Source organism: Ursus americanus, chromosome 29 (assembly GCF_024610735.1).
Source record: "Ursus americanus isolate L20-20 chromosome 29, mUrsAme1.1.p, whole genome shotgun sequence".
Classification (NCBI taxonomy): Eukaryota; Metazoa; Chordata; class Mammalia; order Carnivora; family Ursidae; genus Ursus; species Ursus americanus.
This window is the reverse complement of record NC_142155.1, coordinates 21,544,207-21,569,722: the sequence shown is the minus strand read 5'-3', so window position 1 is coordinate 21,569,722 and position 25,516 is coordinate 21,544,207. Positions and strand designations below refer to the sequence as shown.

General features: G+C 38.1%; 1 protein-coding gene across 1 annotated transcript in view; it reads right to left on the bottom strand.

The window, feature by feature from the left end:
• Positions 1-25,516, bottom strand: part of COL21A1 (collagen type XXI alpha 1 chain) — a 171,795-nt gene that overhangs the window by 70,035 nt on the left and 76,244 nt on the right. Inside the window, exons 8-12 of the mRNA XM_087856996.1 lie at positions 24,211-24,219; positions 23,819-23,902; positions 16,856-16,918; positions 4,856-4,909; positions 4,710-4,763 (exon numbers count right to left, since the gene is read on the bottom strand). Coding sequence (XP_087713122.1) covers positions 4,710-4,763; positions 4,856-4,909; positions 16,856-16,918; positions 23,819-23,902; positions 24,211-24,219 — 264 coding nt within the window. The remainder of the gene's footprint in view (positions 1-4,709; positions 4,764-4,855; positions 4,910-16,855; positions 16,919-23,818; positions 23,903-24,210; positions 24,220-25,516) is intronic.

Sequence of the window (25,516 nt, the reverse complement as noted above, 5' to 3'; positions counted from 1 at the left end):
GATCAAGACACTATAAAAGTATTCACGGAAGTAATCAACACCTGAGCATACACAGGTCAGCACCCTATGTACAGAAGGGTCACTTAACAAAACCTGACTTCAGAGACTATTTGGGGAAAGCACAATTAGTGCTGCTTTGGAAAAAAAGCCTCTGAGAAAAGGATACAGGAAAGAAGGAAAATGTGGTACCACCCCTTTCATAAAAAGCAGAAAAAGTTCTTCTGAAAATTCCTGGTTTTAGCAACAATTCCACAGTTTCTTCAGATTCAGATGAAGCAAAATATTTCATTAGAAAACAGAATGTACATATATGTGTGTACGTATTTAATATTTTTATTAACTATAACATTGGTTATATCAATATACTAATATTTTTTAAAAACGTATTTTATCTATTTATTCGAGAGAGCGAGCGAGCATGTGCATGTGCGAGCCAGCACAAGTGGAGGGAGAGACAGAGGGAAAGGATCCAGAGCAGACTCTGTGCTGAGGAGGAGCCGAGCCAACAAGGGGCTAGAGGTGGGACTCTATTTCATGACCCTGAGATCGTGACCTGAGCCGAAATCAAGTTCAACGCTTAACCAACTGAGCCACCCAGGCACCCCTCAATATATTAATATGAATAGGCTTATCACCAATATGTATATTTATATATTTAACACATAAATTTATATTCATCTAAGTTTATATTTAATAATATAATAAACAGACTCTATTGAGGAAAGAAAAGAAGGGCATAGGACTGAACCCTGCAATGCTCCAACATTTAGCAAATGGATAGAGAAGATAAGTAAATGGTGAATTCAAAGCCCAACCAACAACCTGTAACTTCATTAATCCTCCCATTCTTAAACCCTCCAACCACAGCCACACGCACACCAGTGTTTGGCCTTTGGGCCGTGGTGTTATCAGAAAGCTACACAGGTACATTACCCTCCCTTTTTGAGAAAGAAGATAAAAGTGGCCACTTTACTAAGCCAATTCTAACTATTTCTCCCTCCCATGTCATTCTTGGCTTTGTTTTAATTTAAGAAAAAATTTTTTGTCTTTAAACACTACAGAAGTAAAACCACTAACATACCAAGTTTTAGCATATTCCCTAATAACCCTTTTAGCTTGGTCCTTTATTACTATTCACTCAACATGTATACTGGAGTTCCCTAATTATAACTGACTATATAAATCACTGTAATACCATTTAATCTTTTGACTTTAGAAGCACAATAATGAATGTAAGGGATTTATTTAAGTGAGGAAGACTCATTCATCACCTCATACTCTTGTATGGATGCTAAAGACAATGGGAAACTGAGGTCTTGAAAGAACAATTTAAATGTTAAATGATCTAATGAGGAAATTAAACAAAATGTTTAATTTGCTCCATAATGAGACCTTAGATATAATTAACATATTTCATTTCTTAACCCCAGAAAAACCAAGTGATGAATTTGTACAAAGTTTGGATAGGTTAAAAAAATAAATTATTACTACCTCCCATGTGTTCGGAATTGAATTTACTCTAAAAAAATTCATAATCAACTTAAAAACCCATAAATACATACCAGTTAAGCAATCCAGCCTAATGTAAGTCTTAACAAAATGCATTTCTCCCAGTGATTTAAATATGTGGGTTTCCTTAATGTTGAAGAAGTGTTTTGAAGTACTTTTTCTTAAATTCCAAATAGCTTTAAAGCATATTATAAAATACCAATTGAAGACCATTTGGTGAATAAGTGCTCCTTTTTAATTTTGTAAATTCAGAAGGGGGAGAATAAAACCCTGCAAAATCTATACACATTCTGTTGTCTGATATGTAGGAACAAATGTTGAAGTCAGCAAGAAAGTGCATGTAGTTTTAATTATCTTAAGTGGAAACTCCTACAATGGGAGTTTTCAGAAGAAATCCACAAAATGGAAATGATTCTGGGAAAAGATCCTAATAGAGAACAGTGTTGTGTGGAACAATCTCTGAGAGGCCACTGTGTGATGCCTGGAAAAAATGTCCTGCATTGCCCCAAGTCAAAGCCACCTCAGGGGTCTATTTTTCAACCTTCCCATTTCTGAAAAGTAAGGAACTATATTCCAGAGGAAGAATCGAGGAAACATCTTTCACTTAGTCAATTACTGCAACTCTACATAAGGAATGCTCTAAAGCCACGTGGAATGAGAGGAGGAAATGTAGATGGCACAGCACAGGGTGATTTCAGGCTGACAGTGACTATGTCAGATCAGACTTTATGCCCAAACAACAAATTTCAGAAAACAAGCAACTCTGAGTGAAACTATTACTGTACTGAAAACAGAGACCTTCACATAAACATATGTCTTATTTTATTCAACAAAATATATGACTTTGTAAAAATTTATGCACTTCAATTTGAAGAGAGTACAATGACCCCAAACAACAGAGCAGTTAAAGATATGACTAATAGAATTGTTGTTATTCCTTTATTTTCAAGTAGATACTTTACTCCAATTCTTTTTAAGATGAATAAAAATCCTCTTTTTTATATCTGGCCTCGAAAACCAAAGTAAGAGAGAAAAACAGATAAATGTATTCATTCATCCATTCATAGATACATTCATTCATATACGCATACTTTTATTAAGCTCCTGCCATCCCCAAACCAGGCTAATTGTGAGAACGTTAAAGGAACAGCAGTGATCTGGGGTGCCTGGGTGGCTCAGTCGGTTAAGTGTCTGCCTTCGGTTCAGGTCATGATACTGGGGTCCTGGGATCAAGCACCGCATGGGCTCCCTGCTCAGCAGGGAAGCCTGATTCTCACTTTCCTCTGCCCCTCCCGCAACCCCTCCCCCTGCTTCCCCACCACATGAAAATATAGACATCTGCCATTCCTGCAGGTGTGGCATGCTCCCTATCACCTCTTACGATGTATCTCCATCATTTAAAATAGGCAGATTTCTGGGGCGCCTGGGTGGCACAGCGGTTAAGCGTCTGCCTTCGGCTCAGGGCGTGATCCCGGCGTTGTGGGATTGAGCCCCACATCAGGCTCCTCTGCTATGAGCCTGCTTCTTCCTCTCCCACTCCCCCCGCTTGTGTTCCCTCTCTCGCTGGCTGTCTCTATCTCTGTCAAATAAATAAATAAAATCTTAAACAAATAAAATAAAATAAAATAGGCAGATTTCTCCGTGGTTAAAAAGACTCAGAGAGGTCACGCAGCAGGCAAGAGGAGTTTATGCTATTCTTCAGGAATTATATGGACCGCTGCTGTTGCTCTGCATCCTTTAACTCTTTCCATATCATGAAGCTGCCCTGACCTAGTCATCTTTTTTTTTTTTTTTTAAGATTTATTTATTTGACAGAGAGAGAGACAGCCAGCGAGAGAGGGAACACAAGCAGGGGGAGTGGGAGAGGAAGAAGCAGGCTCCCAGCAGAGCAGGGAGCCTGATGCGGGGCTTGGCCTGAGCTGAAGGCAAACGCTTAACGACTGAGCCACCCAGGTGCCCCTGACCTAGTCATCTTTCCTGCTTCTTTTCTGATCACTAAATTTCCATTTTGCCCTGGGGGCTGCTTCAACCCATGTCATGCCCATGACATATGGCAGCCCACCCCATGCTACATCCCAACTGCAGCCATGATATATGAACAAAACAGAATTAGAAAACCACCAACATTTATTTAAGTAAGACCCTGTACCAGGATAAATATTTTTCATACATTATCTCATGTAATCCTCACAAGAAACCTATGAGGGAATCACCACTGTGTCAATGAAAAAAAGACTCAAAGACATTAAGTAACATGCCCAAGATCAAATAGCTTGAAAGGGGGGGAAGCATATTAGATCTGCCAGAGATCCAACCATCCAGAGATGGTACTTTACCAGCTATAATTTTCTGCAACCAACATGAGCAACCATAAAAACATAAAATGGGTACAGGTTAGGATCAGAATTTCTCAGATGTGAACGTTGTGTACACTATTTTAAAAAGGTAATATTTTGCAAGGATTGTAGTTAGAAAATGAGTACAGGCTTTTATCAGGAGAAACACCAGAATGCCTTCACAGACCTTAGAAATACAATTGTACTTTAAGTTAACAAATTAACATGGGATCTGAGCAAACACAAATGGGCATCTTGGACATGGACCAGCTACCAGCGCCGGTAGGCCTTGACCGATCTGGATCCATGGGGAAGTACTGACATACCGAACATATTTAAAGAACATGTACTTCAATAGGAAGCTTGCCAAATCTCAGAATTGTAAAAAAAAAAAAAAAAAAAAAAAAAAGGGAGTCAGCAGTACAAATGTACCCACTGAAGCCCTAAGGAAGAAGTCCAGTAAGACTAAGCCAATAGACCACCTACCAGATAAGTATCTATTATGGAGAGGGACACATGGGTATGGGGCTACCTGTGGCTAACAGGAACACATTCCATCCACATAGTTCTCTCCTCTCTGAGAAGGTAACCACAGGGAGCTTAACCACAGGGAGAGAACATGGCATCAGAACAATGCCAATATCTGTTCCATGTCACGGTGGTCATCCAGTGACAACCAATTTCATCTGGTGATAAGTGCCCTTCTGTGAGCTTTATTAGCCAATGACCACTGACCCACTTCGGAGCCCACAAAAATTGGAATTCTACTACTGGTGAGCACTACTAAATGGGAGTCATAGGTAACATCCTTGGTCTTCTGTGAATGAACAAAAGCAACCGGACACATTTTTGCACATTGCTTACCTTTTCACCATCTCTCCCTGGTTCTCCTTTGTAACCTGGTAGTCCTGGAACTCCCTAAATCAAGCACAGAATAAAATTCTTTTAATTATGCTTTTTGGTTCACTAGAAAACAATAATTCTTCAATATGTATCTATGAATCACATACTTGTATTCCCGGAGATCCTGGGACACCTGGTGATCCTGTAATTCCCTGATATCCCTAAAGGAAAGTAAACACAAAATAATTAGTATTTCAACATATTCACAAAGAGCAGTCCTCCATTTCCGGATTCACTCTTATCTTGAGTGTCTTACACCTAAGACTTCATTTGGTGACTGTTTAAGAAACAAAAAAACCAAAGTTTCAAATGCTGAATACGGAATTAATAACCTCCAGTCTTTAGGGAAAAGGTCTTAAAAAATCTCTAGATTAATAAAAATATCCAGATATGTTTCAGTGAAAAGGAAGGCTCTGGGATGCAAAAGGAAGGCTCAGAGCCAATGTTCACAGCTCCAAAAAAAAGGTGTTGCATGTAGAAACATATTCAACATATTCAAGAGAAAAACACGTAAGATTAGAGGATTACACTAATGTAATACATTTTTAAACTATCTAATGGCCATTTGAGTTAATCTCTGGAATAAATTAAAACTTGATAAATGTCAATCTTCAGGGTAAGTCTGTAACAGCCTTAGGGTTGCTCCTTTTAGAAAGCTGCTTCTGTTAACCCCATGAGCATGGCTCTGACACGTCTCCCCCACCTCCCAAGGCTGTGCTGTCTGAGGTGAGGGTCCCTTTCATCTCTGCTGCTTCTTACATATCCCTCCAGACCACAGACCTTTGGTACAACAGCACAACTTCTTCAGACAAGGCAAACTATTCATTCTTCACTCAGCATATGGCAATTAAACTCCAAAACAAACTTGCAGGCCCAGAACATTTGTCTAGGTTTCTCTGGGTCAATGTCAAGTTGACTTGGACCACCCGGCACCTGCAAATACATTTCTCTCTTATTTAGATTCCATCTCTCTCAGATCTTACTGTTTGGATCCGACTTTCTGTTGTTAGCCATATTAAAACAGATCTCATTAGTGTTTCCAATTACATCTGCATTGTTCAATCCAAAAGCTTCATGTCCATGTGGCTATTTATGGATGGTTTTTGTATTCACCACTCACTTGTCAGCACATTTCTAGCTGTCATTTTTGAGACAGCACAACTCCTTGCTTTCCCACTCCCATTTTTAAATATTCCTTTTACTAGTCTTTGCTAGCTCTAATAATACCAATAACAAGAATAATGGTTGTCTCAGCAACAGCAGTCCTAGATTATTGTTTTTCTCCTTTTACATGCCTCGTATTTCTCATTCTGTAAAATGCTCCCAGTTCCTCTCCAAATGATAGGCTATATAATTTCTATCACCAACCATGATCCTTTCCTTCATATCCCATTCAGTTCTTCAAGAGTATATCGTTACACTTTCTGCAGGATTTCTCACACAAATTCTTCTCCTGAGCCCACGTCCAATCCTTAAACATTTTATTTCATCAGTGAGTGAGTCTCAAAACGAACCTCTCCATACCCCATACAAAACCACCTGCAGTATTCAAACCCAACATTTGTCTCTGGGCAGCCACTGTCTGTGTGTCCTGGGATTATGTGCCCCCTTGATGTGAGAAACCCAGTCCAATCCATTTCTATATTTCCAGAATTGAACAGAGTATTTGGCAATTTTTTGTTAATCAAACTTTGGATGAATTTACCTCCGAGTCATCCACACTGCACTAATTCTGAAAAATCTCTTTCCCCAAGGAACCACGTTCTGTTTGTGCTGCTAGCAGTAGCAAACTGAAGCTTTTAGTAATGCCATGTTCCTGTTCTCAAGATTGCTCGGAAGAAGAAAGTCAATCTACACAGTTTGCTCAGCCTTTTATATCTACCACTCCAGTCATCACTGAATCTCTTTCCTTCAACCACTTTGTGATCAGATAGGTCTGGAATTAAATTTCAACTCTGTCACTGCTAGCATGTGCCCAAACGGAGTTAGGTTACTTATAACTGCCACCACTTAGGATGCCTCCAGGTCCTTTGAAACCCTGTATGCACTCTCTGAATAGCCTGACATGATATACAACAGGCTGCTGTAATTGGGAGAAACAATAAGAGCAATGATTTATACAGCATTTGTCATGTTCCAGACTAAGTACTTCACATACATTAATTCATTTAACCCTCACAAACACCCTTTCATGTAGGGTCTACATTATCCCTATTTTCAGATGAGAAAACAGAGACACATGAGATTAAGCAACCTGCCCAAAGATACATAGCTAGTAAGCTGACAGAGCCAGTGGGAGTACCCTCTATCAAAAAATGCTTCGTGGTAGAACAGATTTTATGATTCTAGAATAATTAACAAGATTTTAAAAAGCACCTTTTGCCAGGCTACTTTTAAATGTTTAGAATACTGAGTGCCCGGGGCGCCTGGGTAGCGCAGTCGTTAAAGCGTCTGCCTTTGGCTCAGGGCGTGATCCCGGCATTCCGGGATCGAGTCCCACATCGGGCTCCTCCGCTGGGAGCCTGCTTCTTCCTCTCTCACTCCCCTGCTGTGTTCCCTCTGTCACTGGCTGTCTCTCTGTCACATAAATAATAAATAAAATCTTAAAAAAAAAAGAATACTGAGTGCCCAAAGAAAAGCAATATTCACGTAATTCCTCAAAAGAAAGTTACCATGGAGACTGGCTATTTACGAAAATGACCGGTCATCTGCAAAGTTCACTATAATGAACTGTTCTTTTTCACAATTTTTCAAAAGTTAGGCCAAATGTTGTATCTGCGTTATTACTTTTTTCACAAAACCAATCTTTTGTAGAAGATCAAAAGCTGTTCTCTTCTTCGAAGAAGTTAATATGATCCATTTGTTAGGGAGGACACATGCATTTTAACGGACTAAAGCAACGTGGAGATGCCCCAGACTGTGTTCCCAGCTCACCTCTGACTCATAATGTGACCTCAGGCACAGGGATCAAATCCCCAAATCCTGGGAGGCAACTCAATAAAGTGGAAAGACAATGAATTTTGAAATTGGAAGACCTTGGGCTGAATTTTTGCTCCTCCCTTTACTTTCTACGGAATTTTGGCAAGTGACTTTGCCTAGCTAAGCCTCAGTTTCTTATCATAAACCAGGAAAATAGTGCCCACATCACTTCTGAAAAGAAACAAATGGAGTTACTGGTGAAAATGCATAGCTGATGCTAAGAACTCAAATGTGAGTTTCTTTTTTTATTCTTCAGATTCAATGACTTTTGTACAAAACCATGAGAACACTTCTGCAAAATGTTGTTCTGTTGCCTTAATGAGCACCATTAGTATATGAGGAATGGCAGATCCAGTCATCATTTTGATTTAACCCTTTTTCAACATTCACGTAGATCTAATGGCGGACATGCGAACAAGGCTTCAGTGTACTTTACAAAGGCCATGTTTGTCTTTGGAAGAACTGCAATACAGAAATAATAAATGCTTCCCACAATATGAGAACCAGGTTGATGTTTTTTTTTTTTAACTTACAATGAGATGCATTCTTGAAAACTTAGTTGTATAAAGAAATTCAGAGATTATTTTAGAAGCTAGAGGAAGCATGATTAGCAACAAAATAAAGAAAAACCAAAACCACATCCAAGCTGGGGGATCCCAGGGCAAATCACAAGAAGAAATTGGATGAAATTCAGAAAAATAAATGTTGGACTAAAAATCAGGAAAATAAAGGTTAATAGGGAGGAATATTACAACACAGAACAATTTCCAAGAGGTGCAAAAACTAAACACTGGTTGACTCATAGCAGGGTACACTTAAACAAGAAAAATGCCCTGAAACAGGAAAAATGATAAGCTTTCCATATAGCTTACTGAGTTTTTATTTTTCTTAATACACAAGCTTCTGTGTTTTCTGGTAGGAGTGCCATTTTCACATGATCTTTGATCAATACTGTCTGACATTAATTTTGGCATTTTGCAATTATTAGCAGATCCAAATATCCACCCTACCCCCATGTGCAAGACTTCTGACAGTAACGTCTTTTCCATGTTCACAGAAAGTCTCTTTGTAAATGAGTCATTTTTTAGGAAAAAAATATTCTCACTGCCAAATTGTAGGGTTGAAGAATACAGAATCAATTTAATTTTCCTCCATGATTCATAGCTACAATGCTCCAGGAAAGATGTATAGCACTGAAATGGAAATAAAGGAAATAAAAATCATGCAATGAGCAAGGGTCACAATTTCTTCTGAGCCCAATTCCAATCAGACCATAAATTATCCTGCCAATCTCAATACACAGATCTTCTTAAGCAGCAAGGAGGATAAAGTAATCGATTTCCTTTAAGTACTCTAAACTGTAAAAATGAGAATAAAATCCAGAGAAATCATTTTGGATGCCACTTTTTTTTTTTTTTTAAAGATTTTATTTATTTATTCGACAGGATAGAGATAGCCAGCGAGAGAGGGAACACAAGCAGGGGGAGTGGGAGAGGAAGAAGCAGGCTCATAGCGGAGGAGCCTGATGTGGGGCTCGATCCCGTAATGCCGGGATCACGCCCTGAGCCGAAGGCAGACGCTCAACCGCTGTGCCACCCAGGCGCCCCTGATGCCACTCTTTTTGAAATGTAAGAATGTGATTCAAAGTTTATTCTATTACATAATTTTCTTCTAAGTTTTCCAAAATTCCCACAGATACCCTTCAGTACACAGCCAGGGTAACTAAGTAACCAAAATCAAGTGTATATTTTTAATGTCCACTGTGGATTCTTCTTGCCATCAGCACTCTTTATAGCTCCACACAATTCCAAAAATATTCATAAATCTCGGTCTTCTCATGTATAGCTCATACAGAAAGTAGTTTGTTTGCCACCTAACCCAACCGTTAGTCAAGTAGTATATATGCCTGAACTGACTGCTCAAATTACTTGACTAATATATCCCATTAATATATATAAAATTATACCTGAGCTAAGTTCTAAGAAAGACGCTATGGGGGGTAAAGAGTAGATAGGAAGCTTTCTGAAGTGACAAGCTCAAAGAACATTAAGGGAAGCACAGTGCAGAAGAACAATTCCTTGAGGAATTTAATATACAAATAATATTACAATGTAGTATCTACACACACATTATTATTGTATATACTATCCATACTATATAAAAAATAAGTCGTCTATTTAAGAGGCCCATGAGGAAAACATGGAGAGATCCATACATGAGATTTACACATGGGAAGTGTTGGAGAAAAATTAGTCGATTAAGCTTTGCCTAGGAAAGCTTTACATAAAATTATAAATCACATTTTGTTATAGAAAAGATAAACTGCCCAAGTGTAAGATAATTCATTTGAGGCAAATGGCCCATATTTTAGTCTAACAGTGAGTCTCTCATGAGGGATGTGTGCATGCGTTTGTGTGTGTTTTATGGTACTGGGAGACAGTGAGACAATAAAGCTTTTTGCTAAAGGAATCCAAAATGAGATGAAGTGAGAGCTCAGGTAGAAACTGTTTTCCCTAGATGAATGTTTCACACACTTCATCATTAAGCCACCTCTTATAATTCTCTTTTCCAAGCTAAATAACAGCCATTCCTTTGGCTTGTAACTTCATGTACCCCATTTTCCAGGTCTTAATCTTCATGGCACTCAGCCCCAAATTCCCCACAGCTCTAAACTGTTGAGTCCACAACTGGCACCATATTCAGTTAAGAGTCTGAAGGAGGAAAAATAAAACTTGTCCCCTGGGTCCTATTGTTCTACTATTAATCATTCACCTCCTGTCAAGCTTACTCTGCAAGCCTAACTTCTAGTTTTCTTCCTATTCTCTACCATCATTCTCAACCATTTTAACACAGCATCTCTTGCTTGGATTACACCTGAGGTTCAGTCAATTCTCCCCCCACAGACATTCTTCTGAGTTCTTACTCTCTCCCCATTTCTCTCTTCTAAAATGAAATCCAAGTCCTACCAATCCCTAAAGTATAGTACGCTAAACCAAATCTAACACTTCTGAAGCAGGACTGTCATTTTGCTTAATATAGATGTTATATATTTACTAACAATGCCAAAAATTGCATCAGCCTTTCAGGCAGCCCCATTATAAATGCTGATCCCTTTTCACCAAGGTTAAATTTAAATAACATGTCCCAGACAAGTAAGAGCCATACGTTTATTTGGGTTGAATTTCATTATGTTAGAGTAGCCATTCTCCCAAGTTCGCCAAATCCTTTTGGATCTCCATGTCACCCCAAATGCCAGAATAAATTCCAAAACTGAAATTGAGAATTAAAAATTCTTAAAAATCATAATAAAGTAAATGAATAGAGTAATACTCAAAAAAAAAGAACACTGGAAGAAATAACAAAACATTTAATTGTGAGAAAATTTTACATTGCTAAAAATTAAAAACAAAACTATAAACCAAATAAATAATTAAAAGAAACACAACATATATGTCAAAGGATTGATTTTCTTAATATGGAGAAGCTCTTACTAATCAACTGATCAACATTCAAAATACTATCACTCTTACAGGAAATGGGTAAAGGACAAGAAAGGACATATACAAAAAACGAACTCACTCTGAATGTCAGACTTCTATATTCAACTACCACTTAAAATTTCTACCTGAACAGGGATATCTGGTTGGCTCAGTCAGTGGAGCATGCGACTCCTGATCTTGGGGCTGTGGATTTGAACCCCATATTGGGGGTTAAAAAAAAAAATCTTTAAAAAAATTTCTACTTGACCATCTGACAAAAATGTAACATATCCTAAACTGAACTTTTGATTTCCCTTGCTGAAGTTTTCTATACAACCTTCCACATCTCACTGGAGTCTCCTTTGACTTCTCTCCTACAAACTCATGCAGTACCTCATCAAATTTTGTCAGGTCTAACTTCAAAATACCCCCCAGAAAGTCAGCAGTTCTCTTCACCTCACTACTTACCATCCTGATGCTAACTGCCATCATCTTGCTCCTGGGTTATTTCAAGAGCCTCTGGACTGATCTCCCTGGCTTTTGCCCTCATTGCCCCAAAATCTATTCTCAACTCAGAAGTCAGGATAATTTTTTAAAAAAATAAGTAACATCACCTCAATTGTTTACTCAAGACCCTCCAGTGGCTCCTGAATTCACTCTAACTAAAAGCCAAAGTCATCACAATGGCCTAAAGAACTCTACTCAATTTCCCCTCCTTTCTCCTATCTAAACAACTTCATCTCCTACTAACCTGCCCCTTCACTCTCTATTTGTGGTTTGATAAAATTACGTAACTTTGAAATTTCCCATCTGTGTTGACTACCACTTTTGTAAGGCTTAACCCTCCATAGAAAGCTAGCCACCTCTGGAATCTCTAGACAGGGATACACTGAGGGGGCAGGGACAAAGAGAGGAACCACATCATGGAGTGTGGCTCATTGACCAATCTATTCCTCTGTCTATTGGTAGCAGTGTGGTATCAGTCTTTCAGAATCACTTAACAGCAGTAATAGGGAAAATCAACTCCAGAATCTGAGTTTTAACCTAGATTACCTTTCTCTCTTAGCAAATATGACGGTTTTCATGGAATCTTGGAAAATTAGCATTGGAGAGAACATGGGTCTCATCTGGTACCATCTTCTCATTTCTCAAAGAAACATAGGCCCACGAAAGCAGAGCTACTTTTAAAAGCAAAGCAGAGGGCAAAACCACCCCTAATCTCCCCGAAAACCAGCTGGGGCTTTGATTTCAGTAAAGTACTTCAGTTCATGAAGAGTAATTAATAATGACAGAAAACAGAAACAAGCACTACAAAAATATAAACATCTACAAAATCATAAAATAGTCCTATTATATGTTTTCATATATGTCCTTCTTTTTTTAAAAAAAAAATCATTATAACAGTATAAAGCCATTACTGATAGTACTTCTCTGAATTACCTAGCAGGATATATAAATATTTCCCCTGCCTTTCTCTCTATAATGATAGAATAGCAGAACAGTAATATGCTCAGACAGTGCTGACAGAAATCATTTAACTGATAAAGAAATGAGAAAGGAGGGGAAGAATTTGAAAATAGCTCTTTAAACTTGTTTGAAGGCATTTTCCTTAAGAAAATTAGTATTTCTCCAGAGTGGAATAATTTCCTATTTAAAGCTTCAGTTGACTTGGCCTGGTTATAATGTGAAAGAGATTCAAACTGCTTATTGAAGGGGATTGCACAGAACCAAATCCAAACAAAGCAGAATTCCCTTCGAATTGTTCCATCCAAGTTTCCTTGGTCCAGATGGCTTCAATCGCCAGCCAGAGACTCCACCCACACCTTCCCACTCCCGCTGTGCACTGGCCCTAGACACACACTAATGGCCCTCAGCTGTTCTGGCTCCCAGACTCACTTTCTTTCCCTGCCGGGCCACCCAACCTCCTATCTCCTACAGAGAGAAAGGAAAGAGGGAAAGGGAGACACTTAGGAAAAAAAGTCATACCTTTGGGTAAATAGGATTTGCATTAGTGAATCAGTTTCATATTGCTGCTGTCACAAATTACCCCAAACATGATGGCTTAAAACACACTTATATTCTGCAGTTCAGAAATCCAACATGGTCTTAGGGAGCTCATGATGTCAACAGGGCTGCATTCCTTCTAAAGCTTCTAGGGGAAAATGTGTTCCTTCCCTTGGCTCAGGGTCACTTCATCCTTATCCCTGCTTCTGTCATTCTGATGCTCCTGCCTCCCTCCTGTAAGGATTCTTGTGATTATACCAGGCCACTCAGATAAATTTCTGCAGGATAATTTCTGCATCTCAAGATCCTTGATTTCATCATATATGCAAAATTCTTAATCTAACATATTCACAGGTCTTAAGATTAGGAGGTGGACATTATTCTGTTTGTTCTTTCTCTCACATCAGGTACTGCCTAATATCATCCAACATCTAATATCAGGTACTACAAAGCTATACCTATATCTATACATAAAATATGCACATACAAACACATATACATGTACTGAATAGGATGAGATAACAAGTCTATTATAGCTGAAATAAGAGTCATAGAGTAATATCCATGAATATTGTATCAGGCTTATTATCACTAATTTCCAGTACTTCGTTCATGGAAATATAATTGAAAAAAAAAAAAAAAAGCACACTAGAGCTGATGCCAATGAAGGGCTTTGCTCACTACTCACCTCTATATACTGCCCAGGACTTTTCACCCAAAGCCTAAATAATTTAGTAGTGCTGTCACAGGAATTCTGTATCATTACAAGGCACCAGTAGATGACATAGCAGCATGTCAAGTGGATTTGACTCGGAGTGGGACAGCACCATAGCTGCCAGTAAGAGAGTAGGTCCCAGGAAAGGGATCTTCAGGCAGAGGAGGGCTCACATTTATAAAACTCCTCCCACCTAGTGTGATTAGAAGAGAACTTTGACACAGGGCCTCCGGCAGTATCTTCAGTGGGACTAAGGAGGTGCAGTGAGGGAATGCAACGAAGTCACATGACATTTTAAAGTGAGAAAAGGATGGGATATAAGGATGTTATAACATCCCCCATCTTTTAAAAGACCTTCCTTTTATCCCACATCCTAACCATGCAACTGCTCCATTTATCCGATCTCCATTCTACCCCTCAGAAAAAGCTTCCATATTTATAGTCATCATTTTGTTTCATACTCTCTCTTGAACCCATTTCAATCTGGCTTTTGTACCCACCCTCCCTAAACCCCATTTATCAAGGCCCTCAATACCTCCATATAGTAAATCCAACGGTCTAAGCATAGAGCTCATTTTCTCAACATCTGAGCAACAATGACACAACTGAGCACTCCCTTCTCGAAATGCTTTCTTCACCTGGCTCCTGGATGCCACCCTCTCCTGGTTTTCCTCCTAATTCACTGGTCTTTCTTTCCCAATTTCCTTGGCTGCATTCTCATCCTCTTTTTCCTCTGAAGAGAGCCCAAGGTTCAGTTCACTGCCCCCTTCCCTTCTCCACTTTTCTGCGGTTACTCTCTAAATGATCTCATCCACTCCGGTGGCTTTAGATGGATAAATCTATGTCCTAAGGAGTCCCAACTGTGTATTTTTAGTCTCAAACATATTCCTGAACTCAAGATTCCTCTCTCTAGCATCATAGGAGACACTAGGGGCATCCCAGGAGACAACAAGGCATTCTCCCCCACTGCTGTCCAGCTCAGTAAGCTGTTCACACAGAGATCCTCCGAGTCTTCCCTGACTCCTTCTCTCACACCTCACATCTAATTTGACAGCAACTCTGGCCAGCTTTACATTGAAAAATAATCCAGAATACAACCACCTATCTTCCCTTTCACATCGCTCTAGTCCAAGCCACTTTTACTTCTCCCTTAGAATCCTGAAATAACCTGCTTCCACTCTTGCCCTACATAATCTACTCTCCACCTGATATTTATACATATCTTTCTAAAACATAACCCAGGTCAAGTCCCTTTCTATCCCCAAATTCCCAAACCTATTGCCATCACATGTAGAATGCATTCAGGTGGGTCAGTTGAGCAGTGCTGCCCCAATCACCCAGCAGCTCCTCAGCTGTCTACAGCTTCATTTGGTCACCATCTTGTGACCTCTTCAGACTCCCTTCTTTGACAGTCTCTCTAGAAAGGCTTACCTGTATATCTAACAGTTTTCCCATACAACACTGTTATAAAAGGCTGCAACACATCACTACTTGTTCAAAAGTTGGCTGTATTTTTGTACTAAATTTGTCAGCAAACCTCTCTCAGGGACTAACAAGCTCCTGTATCATGATGGTTGGGGTGTTGATGGTTTAACATTAGGCTGTGGTTCCTTCGTTCCTTAAACATTACTGACTCACAATACAAACCTTTCCATCTTTCATGGAAAGAGGTTAATGTCTCATGATAAAGAAAATCCCTTACGGATGCCTGGGTGGTTCAGTTGGTTAAACATCCAACTGTTGATTTCAGCTCAGGTCATGATCCCAGGGTTGTGAGATCAAGCCCTGCGGTCCCGGTTCCACACCAGACATGGAGCCTACTTAAGATTCTCTCTGCCCCTCCCCACTTTCCCTCTTAAAAAACAAAAGATCTCTTAGGAAATACTTTTTTGGTAACAATTATTTAACATTTAAAGGCATTCCTAATGCTTATTTACTATTACAAACATGCTGAGAGCTGAACTACCTGAAAATATTTGCCTAGAATGTCTTCGAGTGGATTTGCTCTATGTTCCCTTAATTCAGAGGAGATCGGGCATGTTCAGGGTGGTATGGCCATAGACTATGTTCCCTTAGTTCCTAAAGTTCTCTTGAAACTTAGCAGATATTATTTTTTTCAGATTATAAGTATATTCCAGTGCCTATATGTCCCTAGGAAATATCTCTTTTAAAAAGATTTTTTTGAAAACTTGCATAGACATGAAAGGAAAAGATAAAAGATTTCTGAACCCAGCTATTCATCAATACTCACTGCACAACTTGTTACATGTAACAAAGATGTATGCAGTTTTGGAGTAACTCGCCTATTAAGTGACTAGAACACTGATTCCACTGGCCAACCCAGGCTTACTATTCCCTTCCGCTTAACTAAACTTCAGACAGGCTTCTTCCTGATTCTATGCCCCTGATCTCCCTTTCCTTAGAGCATTTACTCTAGAAAATTTGTAATTATAAATTCTTTCTCTGACTCTTTGAGTGGCAAACCTTTTTAAAAGCGTCTTGTCAGTTTTACAGCTAGCAAGGAATGTCTTTCTCAAGGACCTAGGAGCCATCCCTTTGAAATACAATCATCCAGAAAGGTAAATACCCAGATCTCCCAGATCTGTGGGACGGTAGTACCCTAACTTTGGTGAGTGCCAATGAGCAAAGACAGACAGCCTAATCACAGAGGAAAACATGTGCCAAACTCAGGATAACTCAATTTGCTCCATCCCATTTATCAACCGCCTCAAGTCCTCCAGTACTTCTCCACTAGCTCACACCATACTCAAGAACCCTCCATTTCTTCATTTCAGTGAGTGGAGTTCAATCTCTCTCCCTATTACAGTAGTCTTAAATAGTCTTCCTTGCCTGTTTAACTTTGCCCAGTGCAATTTCTACTTTGACACCATAATCCCAGTACTGGAGATGACTAAGCTTTCAGTACTCACAGGCTTACCATCTTGACCAGATTGTCCAGGGTAGCCAGGGTTCCCAGGCTGTCCAGGTTCACCCTAGAAAAGAAAAAACTTCTTAGTACAAAACAACCAACCACACTACTGCTGTCAGAGCCCTTCAAGGTTCAAGCCAATTCCATGATTTGTAGCTCTTTGTATATTTAAAAAAAAAAAAAAACAACAACAAGAGATGTCCCAAAATAGGGTTAGAAAAAAAATAGCATATTTTAAATGCCCACTTTACCAAATAAAGGCTTTTTATTATATAAAATTTTCAATGATTTATTTCTGTGAACTCACCAGGTATAACAAGTAAAGTACTTTTCATCCATGTAAAATGTCAATATTTATGTCAGGATACATTCTTAGAATTCTGAACAAACTGAAGTGTCATAGCAATATGGTCTCAATAACAGCCATCTTTCTGTCATAGTTCTATTCTATTCAGACTTAATTCTATTCTCAATGTTACACCACAGATATCAATGATCTATGATGCAATATTTCAATTTGTAATTTATTTATTTAAAATAAAATGTCCACAGGATATATGATCTTATGAATAGGACTCATGTTTAAAGCCGCATGACAGTCATTTATTTTATTCTCATCAATGTGTCTCTTTGCCTATATTTACAACTTAAAAATAATGTTAAAATTTTTAAATCTGAATATTTATATGTGAGGCCCAAGCCGAACAACTCAGCAAACCCCCATAGTCCTTGAACACAAGGACTAAGAAATGAAGAAACGACCTTTGCCCCCAACAAACCAAGGATGTCCAAAGAACATGATTCCATACAATATGACAAGGAGCCCAGGCACATTCTAGGAAACTCTAGTATGCTGTCCAGTGGCCAGTACTGACCATTCGGATAGTCACCACCCATGAAAAAAAGCAACGAAAGCAACATTTTTTGTGAGCTGAGGGTGTTGTATAATTTAATTCTTAAAAAATACATCAAAATTAGTATCATATTAATCTATTGCTGAATCCATGAGATCCACATGAGGCATCCTGCTTAAAAACATGAAGTCTCAGCCATCAGTATTAGTGAACTCCTGCACAGAGGCAAGGCAGATGGTATCAGTTCAGTAAGTCATTATTTACATTAAGAAATCATTCACACAGGACCCCAATAATTATAAATTAACTAAACACCAATACTAAGGGTACTTTCACAGAGCCAAATTTGCAGATCTGAAATACTACTTCAGGCTATTGGCTACAGAGAGTTGTTCCTGAAACATAACATGAAAAAATGGAAAGAACTATGTGAACTCTATTAAGTGGCCAATGAAGGAGGATTGGGCTTTTCACTTAGGAGCTGCCCAAGAGACATAGCATGAGGAAGGGCTGAGAAGAATGGAAATGTTATTTTTAAAAGAGAGAGAGAAAGAGCTGTAAATCCAGGGAGAAAAATAATGCTGAGACACATCATGTCTTGCTAAAGAGACAGAATTTATAGCTCTAACTGAAGGACTTCGAGTGTTAGCTGGGCATTAAGGAGTAACATTCTGGTTCTCTAGGGACTTGAGTTTTTCCCTTATTTTGAGAGGATCCACCTTAATCTCTAGCCTATCTGCTATCCTTTATCCACGTTCAAAGTGGACTTGCTATCTTTCAACAAATTCCATCTTTTTTTTCTCCTGACAAGAAATTTTTCTTCCTTTTCCACTTAAGAATCAATTATTCCTTTTTCCCTTGATGTCTTTTTCTATTGAAAGGCTATAGCAGCTCCTATCACTGATCCCCTACTCATAAGCAGACTCTTCTCAGTTTTCCCTTGATTATTCTTCATTTATCATTTGGATCGAGACTTCTTGAAAACAGTCTTTATTTTCTCCCTTTTCGGGGGGGGGGAGTTAATAATACTGGGTATCAGTAGGGATTCAATAACTATTTGTGTACTGATTTATTTTAAATCATATTTCCTGTTAATGACCCCCCTTTACTGGCAGAGTATTAGTATCAGCAAAATCTAGGATATCAAAAGGATCTGATGAAGCTGGAACACAGCTTTGGTAAAAGAAGGAACTAAATTTGTGTTTTTAACCCTGCATAAAAGTACAAAACAAATTAACAACATTTTAAATAAATAAAAACTAAGTTTCCAAGACAAAAAAATAATAATAATCACAAGATAAATCCAATATGACTTCAAAGGACCATAACACTGGTGAACAGCCCCAAAAGGCAAAATAATCTCTTTTGCAGGTTCTATTATTGCTGGCAGATTTTACTGGTTATTTTGACTATTGCCCTATTGATTTATTTGCAAAAACTCAGGAAGGTTTGGGGTTGCTTGCATAAAATTGGGAAAATAAAGACAGATGCTAATTTTGGAGAGAAGACCAATCAGAATAAAAATTCAACTGTATTGCTGTAATAAAAGCTGATTCTCTATCTTGATTGTTTATTATATGCTAAGCACTGCTGTAAAAGATTTACATATGCTAAATTACTTAATCCTCATAATAATGCCATGAAGCAAGTAATTTTATTATTCTCATTTTTTATATAGGAAAGCTGAGGCCCCAGAAGGTTAGGTCACTTGCTCAAGGTCACACAGCAGTAGTGGAGAGGACACTTGAAGTCAGCCAATTCAGCTCCAGAGTCCATCCTCCTAAACACTACTACCCCTGCCCACATTAACATGCATACACTGATTAGAACCAGATCTGGGGAGTGCTAGCGAGCTTAACACAGAAAATGATTTCCAAATACATTAAGTGAGACATAGGACCTATTATTGTACAACTGTGACTAAATTCCTAATCCACTTTCTTCTAATTTAGTTGAAACATTTGCACATTTTGAATTTTAAAAACTATGTGTTCAGCTGAAAAGCAGTACTTACTTATGTTGACTTGAACTTGTGCCACAGGATTTTTGAGCTGTTGACAGGAGTGGAAATGTCATGGACTAAGCTGAAACATCTCTGAATATGGCCTCTCAAGTGGTGTAAATATGCATAATCAAAGTAAGAAACAGTTGTGCTTGCAAAAGCAGGCTAATATCTTCAGTTGCTCATCTAAAACAAGTGTCTTTGGAACTCTTCACCTAGGCCCAAATCCTTTGTGTTCAAGCCCTCTTCTCAAAATCCCTTCTGTCTTCAGGCTACCCTCCAGACTCCACAGGAGTATCTGACCTAAGACCTACTCCCTTTTCCTAAACCAACCTCTTCCCTCCCGCAAAACTCAAACACCCACTCTCTCAGGCTAGAAGGAATCCACTTAGTCTGGGAAAATTAACATAAAAATGTGAATGCTCAGTGGCCCCTGAAATTTTCCAAAGGCTTTTGTATTTTAAACAGAGGATACTTTGATAGCCTGAATGAATCTCTAATGGTGGTATCTGGACGGTGAAACAAAGGAAATCAACAGAGATACTGTGATAGAGAGGGTGGTATTTCAGAGAAAAGGATTAGTAAGAAATTGTTCCTTCCAAAAAAGAAGACAAATGCCTTCTTTCCACTTTTGAAACAACAGATCTAACATCAAGGTTAGATCAAATGTGGAGAGTTTGTCCCCACAAATGTTTCTACTACTGAAGTGGGGGAAGAAGTTGCCATTCACAAGCAAAAGTCTTTTGAAAGGGGGGTTTGTAAATTGGGGATTTCCTGGATATATATATATACATATATATATATATATATATATATATATATATATATATATATATATATATATATATATGCTTATTATAGAGTTATGATGCCATGGTAAGTCTAAGCATAGGATACCATAGTTAATTTGACCTGGTTTTCCAACAGGGTTTTCATATCTTTTGGAATCTTAGAGAATTTTAAACAGATGAGTTTATCTTTGAATAAGCACTAACCCAACTATCCACACAAAAATTTCTCCTGCTTCAGTCTGAGGACTCAACTGTCAGCTCCCAAAACTCTATTTCTGGTCAACAGGAAGACGAGATCTGTTCTTCACAGGTAACTTTGTTTGATGGACATCTGCAAAACTTTCCAGAGAGAATCTAACAGAAATGGCCAGTAAGTCTCTGTTGGACCTATAGGAAAATGGCTTCATCTATTTTAGTTCCAGTTCTGCTAATCTAATTAAAACCCTGTTAATTCCCCAAGCCAGAAATTCTCTAAAGGAAATACAACTCAGAGTGTTGCTAGGGATTCTGTTTTTCACATACAGGTCCCTGATGTGGGTAAGGAACCACCTCCAGGGGAAAGAGCCCTGAAAGGATGGAAGAGTATGTGTGTGTGTGTTCTTGTCCTCCGGCCAGATTTTCTGAAGAAAATGGAAAGCAGATCAAGAACGCACGCCAACTTGAAGACTGGTGGAAAACTGCAATTTCACTTAAAGTAGTAGGTGGCAATAGCATAAGATTACGACTAAGAAAATGAAAATGAGGAACACATGCAACTTGGAAACACTTGGTATCAGAAGCTTTACCAGATAAGACAAAGGGTATGCTAAAAATCTGCTGTAGGAACATACATGAATAAAAATTGATGTCAGGGGCACCTGGGTGGCTCAGTTGCTTAAGCGACTGCCTTCGGCTCAGGTCGTGATCCTGGAGTCCCTTGATTGAGTCCCGCATCGGGCTCCCTGCTTGGCACGGAGTCTGCTTCTCCCTCTGACCCTCCCCCATCTCATGTTCTGTCTCTCTCATTCTCTCTCTCTCAAATAAATAAATAAATAAATTGATGTCACTTCAAGACACCTAACCAACCACTAGTAAAGATTCAGAAAACATCAGAGGTATCTGATGCCTCCCCAAAAATGGACAGCCTTTTAGAGATCCTGGGGGTGGCTTGAACCTCCCTGGGAGTCAGAAAAGCACACAGGGCTTTGAGAGGTTATTATGCACATCTGATTTCCATATTATATCTCTTACAGGTCAAATCAATTTTATGTGTAATATTCCAAGTTGAATAAACTGTGTGTGTGTGTGTGTGTGTGTGTGTGTGTGTATAAATATATATGTTTTTTTAAAAAGTCTGCTGATAGGTCATACCAAGTTGTCTTACAAGGTATATTCTCCTAGGAGTATCCTATAGGTATTTCTTCTTTTTGTCAAGGCACCCTAAATAACATGCAGTTACTTTAACTAAAGAACAAAAAAACACCTGGATTAACCTTCCTAAATGCAATCTAAAAATAGTTTATAATAGTAAATTGGTTATAATATACTGAAGCAAAATTCCAAGCCAAATATATTTACTCTGAATGAAATAATGAATGTATACTTTTATTTCTTAAATTACATTTCTTTCTTGATTTTAATGCAAGACCTGGAGCAGGCCATGAGCTATCACATAAAAATGTCACGAGCACAGGGTGTTATATGCAACTGATGAATCACTGAACGCTACATCAGAAACTAATGATGTATTATATGTTGGCTAATTGAATTTAAATTTAAAAAAATGGATGGGAGAAATATGCATGAAAGATGGGAGGAAACAAATTATCTTAGACGAGCAGTTTAAAAGCTAAAATTTTCAGGGGCGCCTGGGTGGCTCAGTTGTTAAGCGTCTGCCTTTGGCTCAGGTCATGATCCCAGGGTCTTGGAATTGAGTTCTGCATCAAGCTCCCTGCTCAGTGGGAAGCCTGCTTCTCCCTCTCGCACTCCCCTTGCTTGTGTTCCCTCTCTCGGTGTGGCTCTCTCTGTCAAATAAATAAATAAAATCCTAAAGAAAAAAAATTTAAAGAGAAGCTAAAATTTTCAGTCATGGTGACTGAAACACTAAGGAAATTCTATCTCAATGAACATACAATTCATAATTAACAAAAATTAATAATTATTGCTTGGTCACCTCAAGCAATAAATGATCAATACATAAAACACTCTTTTTGGCTAGGAAGTCATACTTGCTTCCAAGTTAGACATTATTTTTATTTAAGTGATATTTCAAGATAATATTAAATGAATAAGATTTAGGAGTACCTGGGTGGCTCAGTCCGTCAAGTGAATGACTCTTGATTTTGGCTCAGGTCATGATCTCAGGGTCGTGAGATCAAGCCCCATGTCAGGCTGAGTGCCTGGCATGGAGTCTGTTTAAGATTCTCTCTCTCCCCCTCTGCTCCTTTCCCCCAACTTATTCATACGCTCTCTCTAAAATAAATAAATAAATCTTTGAAAAAAATGAACAAGGTTTATGTACAGTAGACAAACCACTTAATACCTCAGTCTAAGGCTGGGTCTAAATAATCCCACAATAAGTACCAACTTAAAAGCAGTCATTCATACTTAATAGCACAGAAACACATTCAGACTATTTAGTTATATAAAAAGTAACTAGTTATAAAATGGTATGCACATCATGGCTCCAATCATATAAAAATGTATACACAAATAATATGTAAATGTTTATAGCACATACACACAAACTCTATACATACACCATGAGTAAATGCCAGTGGAATGTGTGCATACTGAACATGACTGACGAACATACTCCCAAAAGTAATTACTACATGATTAAGTAAAATTAATAAATATATATGCCTCAATTTTTAGAATTAGACATCAAACATAACACTGAAATCAACGTTAATATTTCTATTTTATTTTTCTATCTGAAAATCGTCTTGACAAACTAAGGATTTAGAACGTATCTCAACAAATGCCCTTTCTTCATTTTTTATGAGGTTGTAAGGAGGTATTGTTCTGGGAATCTGGCAGCAGTGTTTGGCAAAAAACAGACATACCAGCAAATAAACTAATAATACTCCCTCACTTTACTGTGGGCTAGGGGTATCAGTTCTAGCTTCAAAGGCAAGTACAGACTGGAATACGCTTAAAAAAAAAAATCACTAAGACTCAGGTTTTAAACTGTTCTAAGTAAGGCATTAGGTAGAAATTTCACAAGAGGGTCAGTGGTGACTAGGAATTTTGTGCATTTGCTCAGCTGTCTGTGTGTTTTAACAAGAAAAAAAAAAAAAAACAAACAAACAAAAACAAAAAAAGGTATTACTCACTTTGGGGCCTTGCAGTCCTGGTTTTCCCGGAGGACAAACACAGGGAGCTGGAGTTGAGCCTACATCACTGGGACCATTTAGGCACTACAGAGAGAAAAACGGAAATCAACAACAACCATGGAAAGACACATGTATTTGTATATGTACGTAGGTATATGTAAGTGTCCGCATGTCTGTGTGACACTGTAAAGATATCTTACATCTACTTTCCAATTTTATTTAGCACAATCCATTAAGAAATTCCGAATCACAAAAAGCTATGAAAACTAAACGCACTCAAACTAATAAAAATGATTTCTATTTGTCTAATGTACTTACAGTTGTTGGAAGGAAGCTAAACAGTCCCTCAATACAAATATTACCTTAAGGAGAACAATAATTTCCAGGCCTACCTCACCATTCTGAAAGAAAAACAACAATGAATGTGTTTTAAAAGATGCTTCTAAATTTCTAAATTATCTAATTCATAGATATTTCATTGTCCAGGTTCTAGATACATGAAATATCAAAACCAGCAACAGCTAAAACATTTGCGTGCGACTCTCCAAAAAAAATGACAGTAGTACACGTTATGATGACAGTCACAGTAGGATAAAGTAAGGACATGAACGACGGCGAAGAGCAGAATGAGAAAAATGGAAATGCCAAAGCTTCTTGGTGTAATGGCCACGCAGGGTGAGAGTTATATGCTCTCCTGAACTTTCTGGAAGTCATTTGAAAACCAGAGGAAAAAGCCAAAACACATCTAAGAAAGTCAAATATTCCACGCATTAAATTTTCTGCATTTTACTTTAGGAGACCTCCTCACTAAACAATTCGCTCCTTACTGAATAATACCTGATTTTAAATAGGTTAATAATCTTTCCAAACAATAACAAATTAGATCAGAAAATGAGAAAGTGGGAATAAAAATGCAAAAAAAAGTCACGCCTGAGAGTAAGGAAGGAGACATAAAAACACAAAAAAGTGGATATGAAAACTCAAAATCTAGCATCTAATCCTGTGGTTTTATGATGTGGGAGGGTAATGGTCATGTTCATAACACTGATGCAGAAATATCAATAAATAAAGTATACAAAATGGACTCTTCAGAATGTAATCATGTATTAATACTTTCAGGAGAGATTAGAGGTCTATATTTCAAGTTAGAGGTATCTAAAATAAGTTATAGTGTTTAAATAATTACCTCTCTAAAAAACCAAGAATGAACCATTTCTAAAAGGTTCCATAGTTGGTATTATTATAGAGTCTTTAAATGCACTGCCTTACATCCTGAAGTTTTCAGAACATGTGGATTTGTAAGTTATTCAGTTTCGTAGGAAAAAGGAAGATGATGGCAGTATGACCTTACAAACTAAAAGAACTATGACATGAGCTCAAAGATCATTGGGAATCCACACAGCACTAAGTTTAAAACATTTTACCTTATTTGCATTACAAAAATATACCTTTTTTTTGCCCAAGGGAAAAAGGATCACACACACAACACCCACAAGCACACACATATAATCAGACTCTAACATTTTACCTTATAATTTTTTCCTCCTAACACATTAATGAAAATAGCTACATAAATGGAAAGTTACCTATAACCTCGAAATACAAGAAAATCTTCCTTCGGTAACAACAACAAAGAGAAACCTGTATATTCATTATGGTTTGAGAAAAATGTGCCGGTGAACAGGAAAATGAATCACG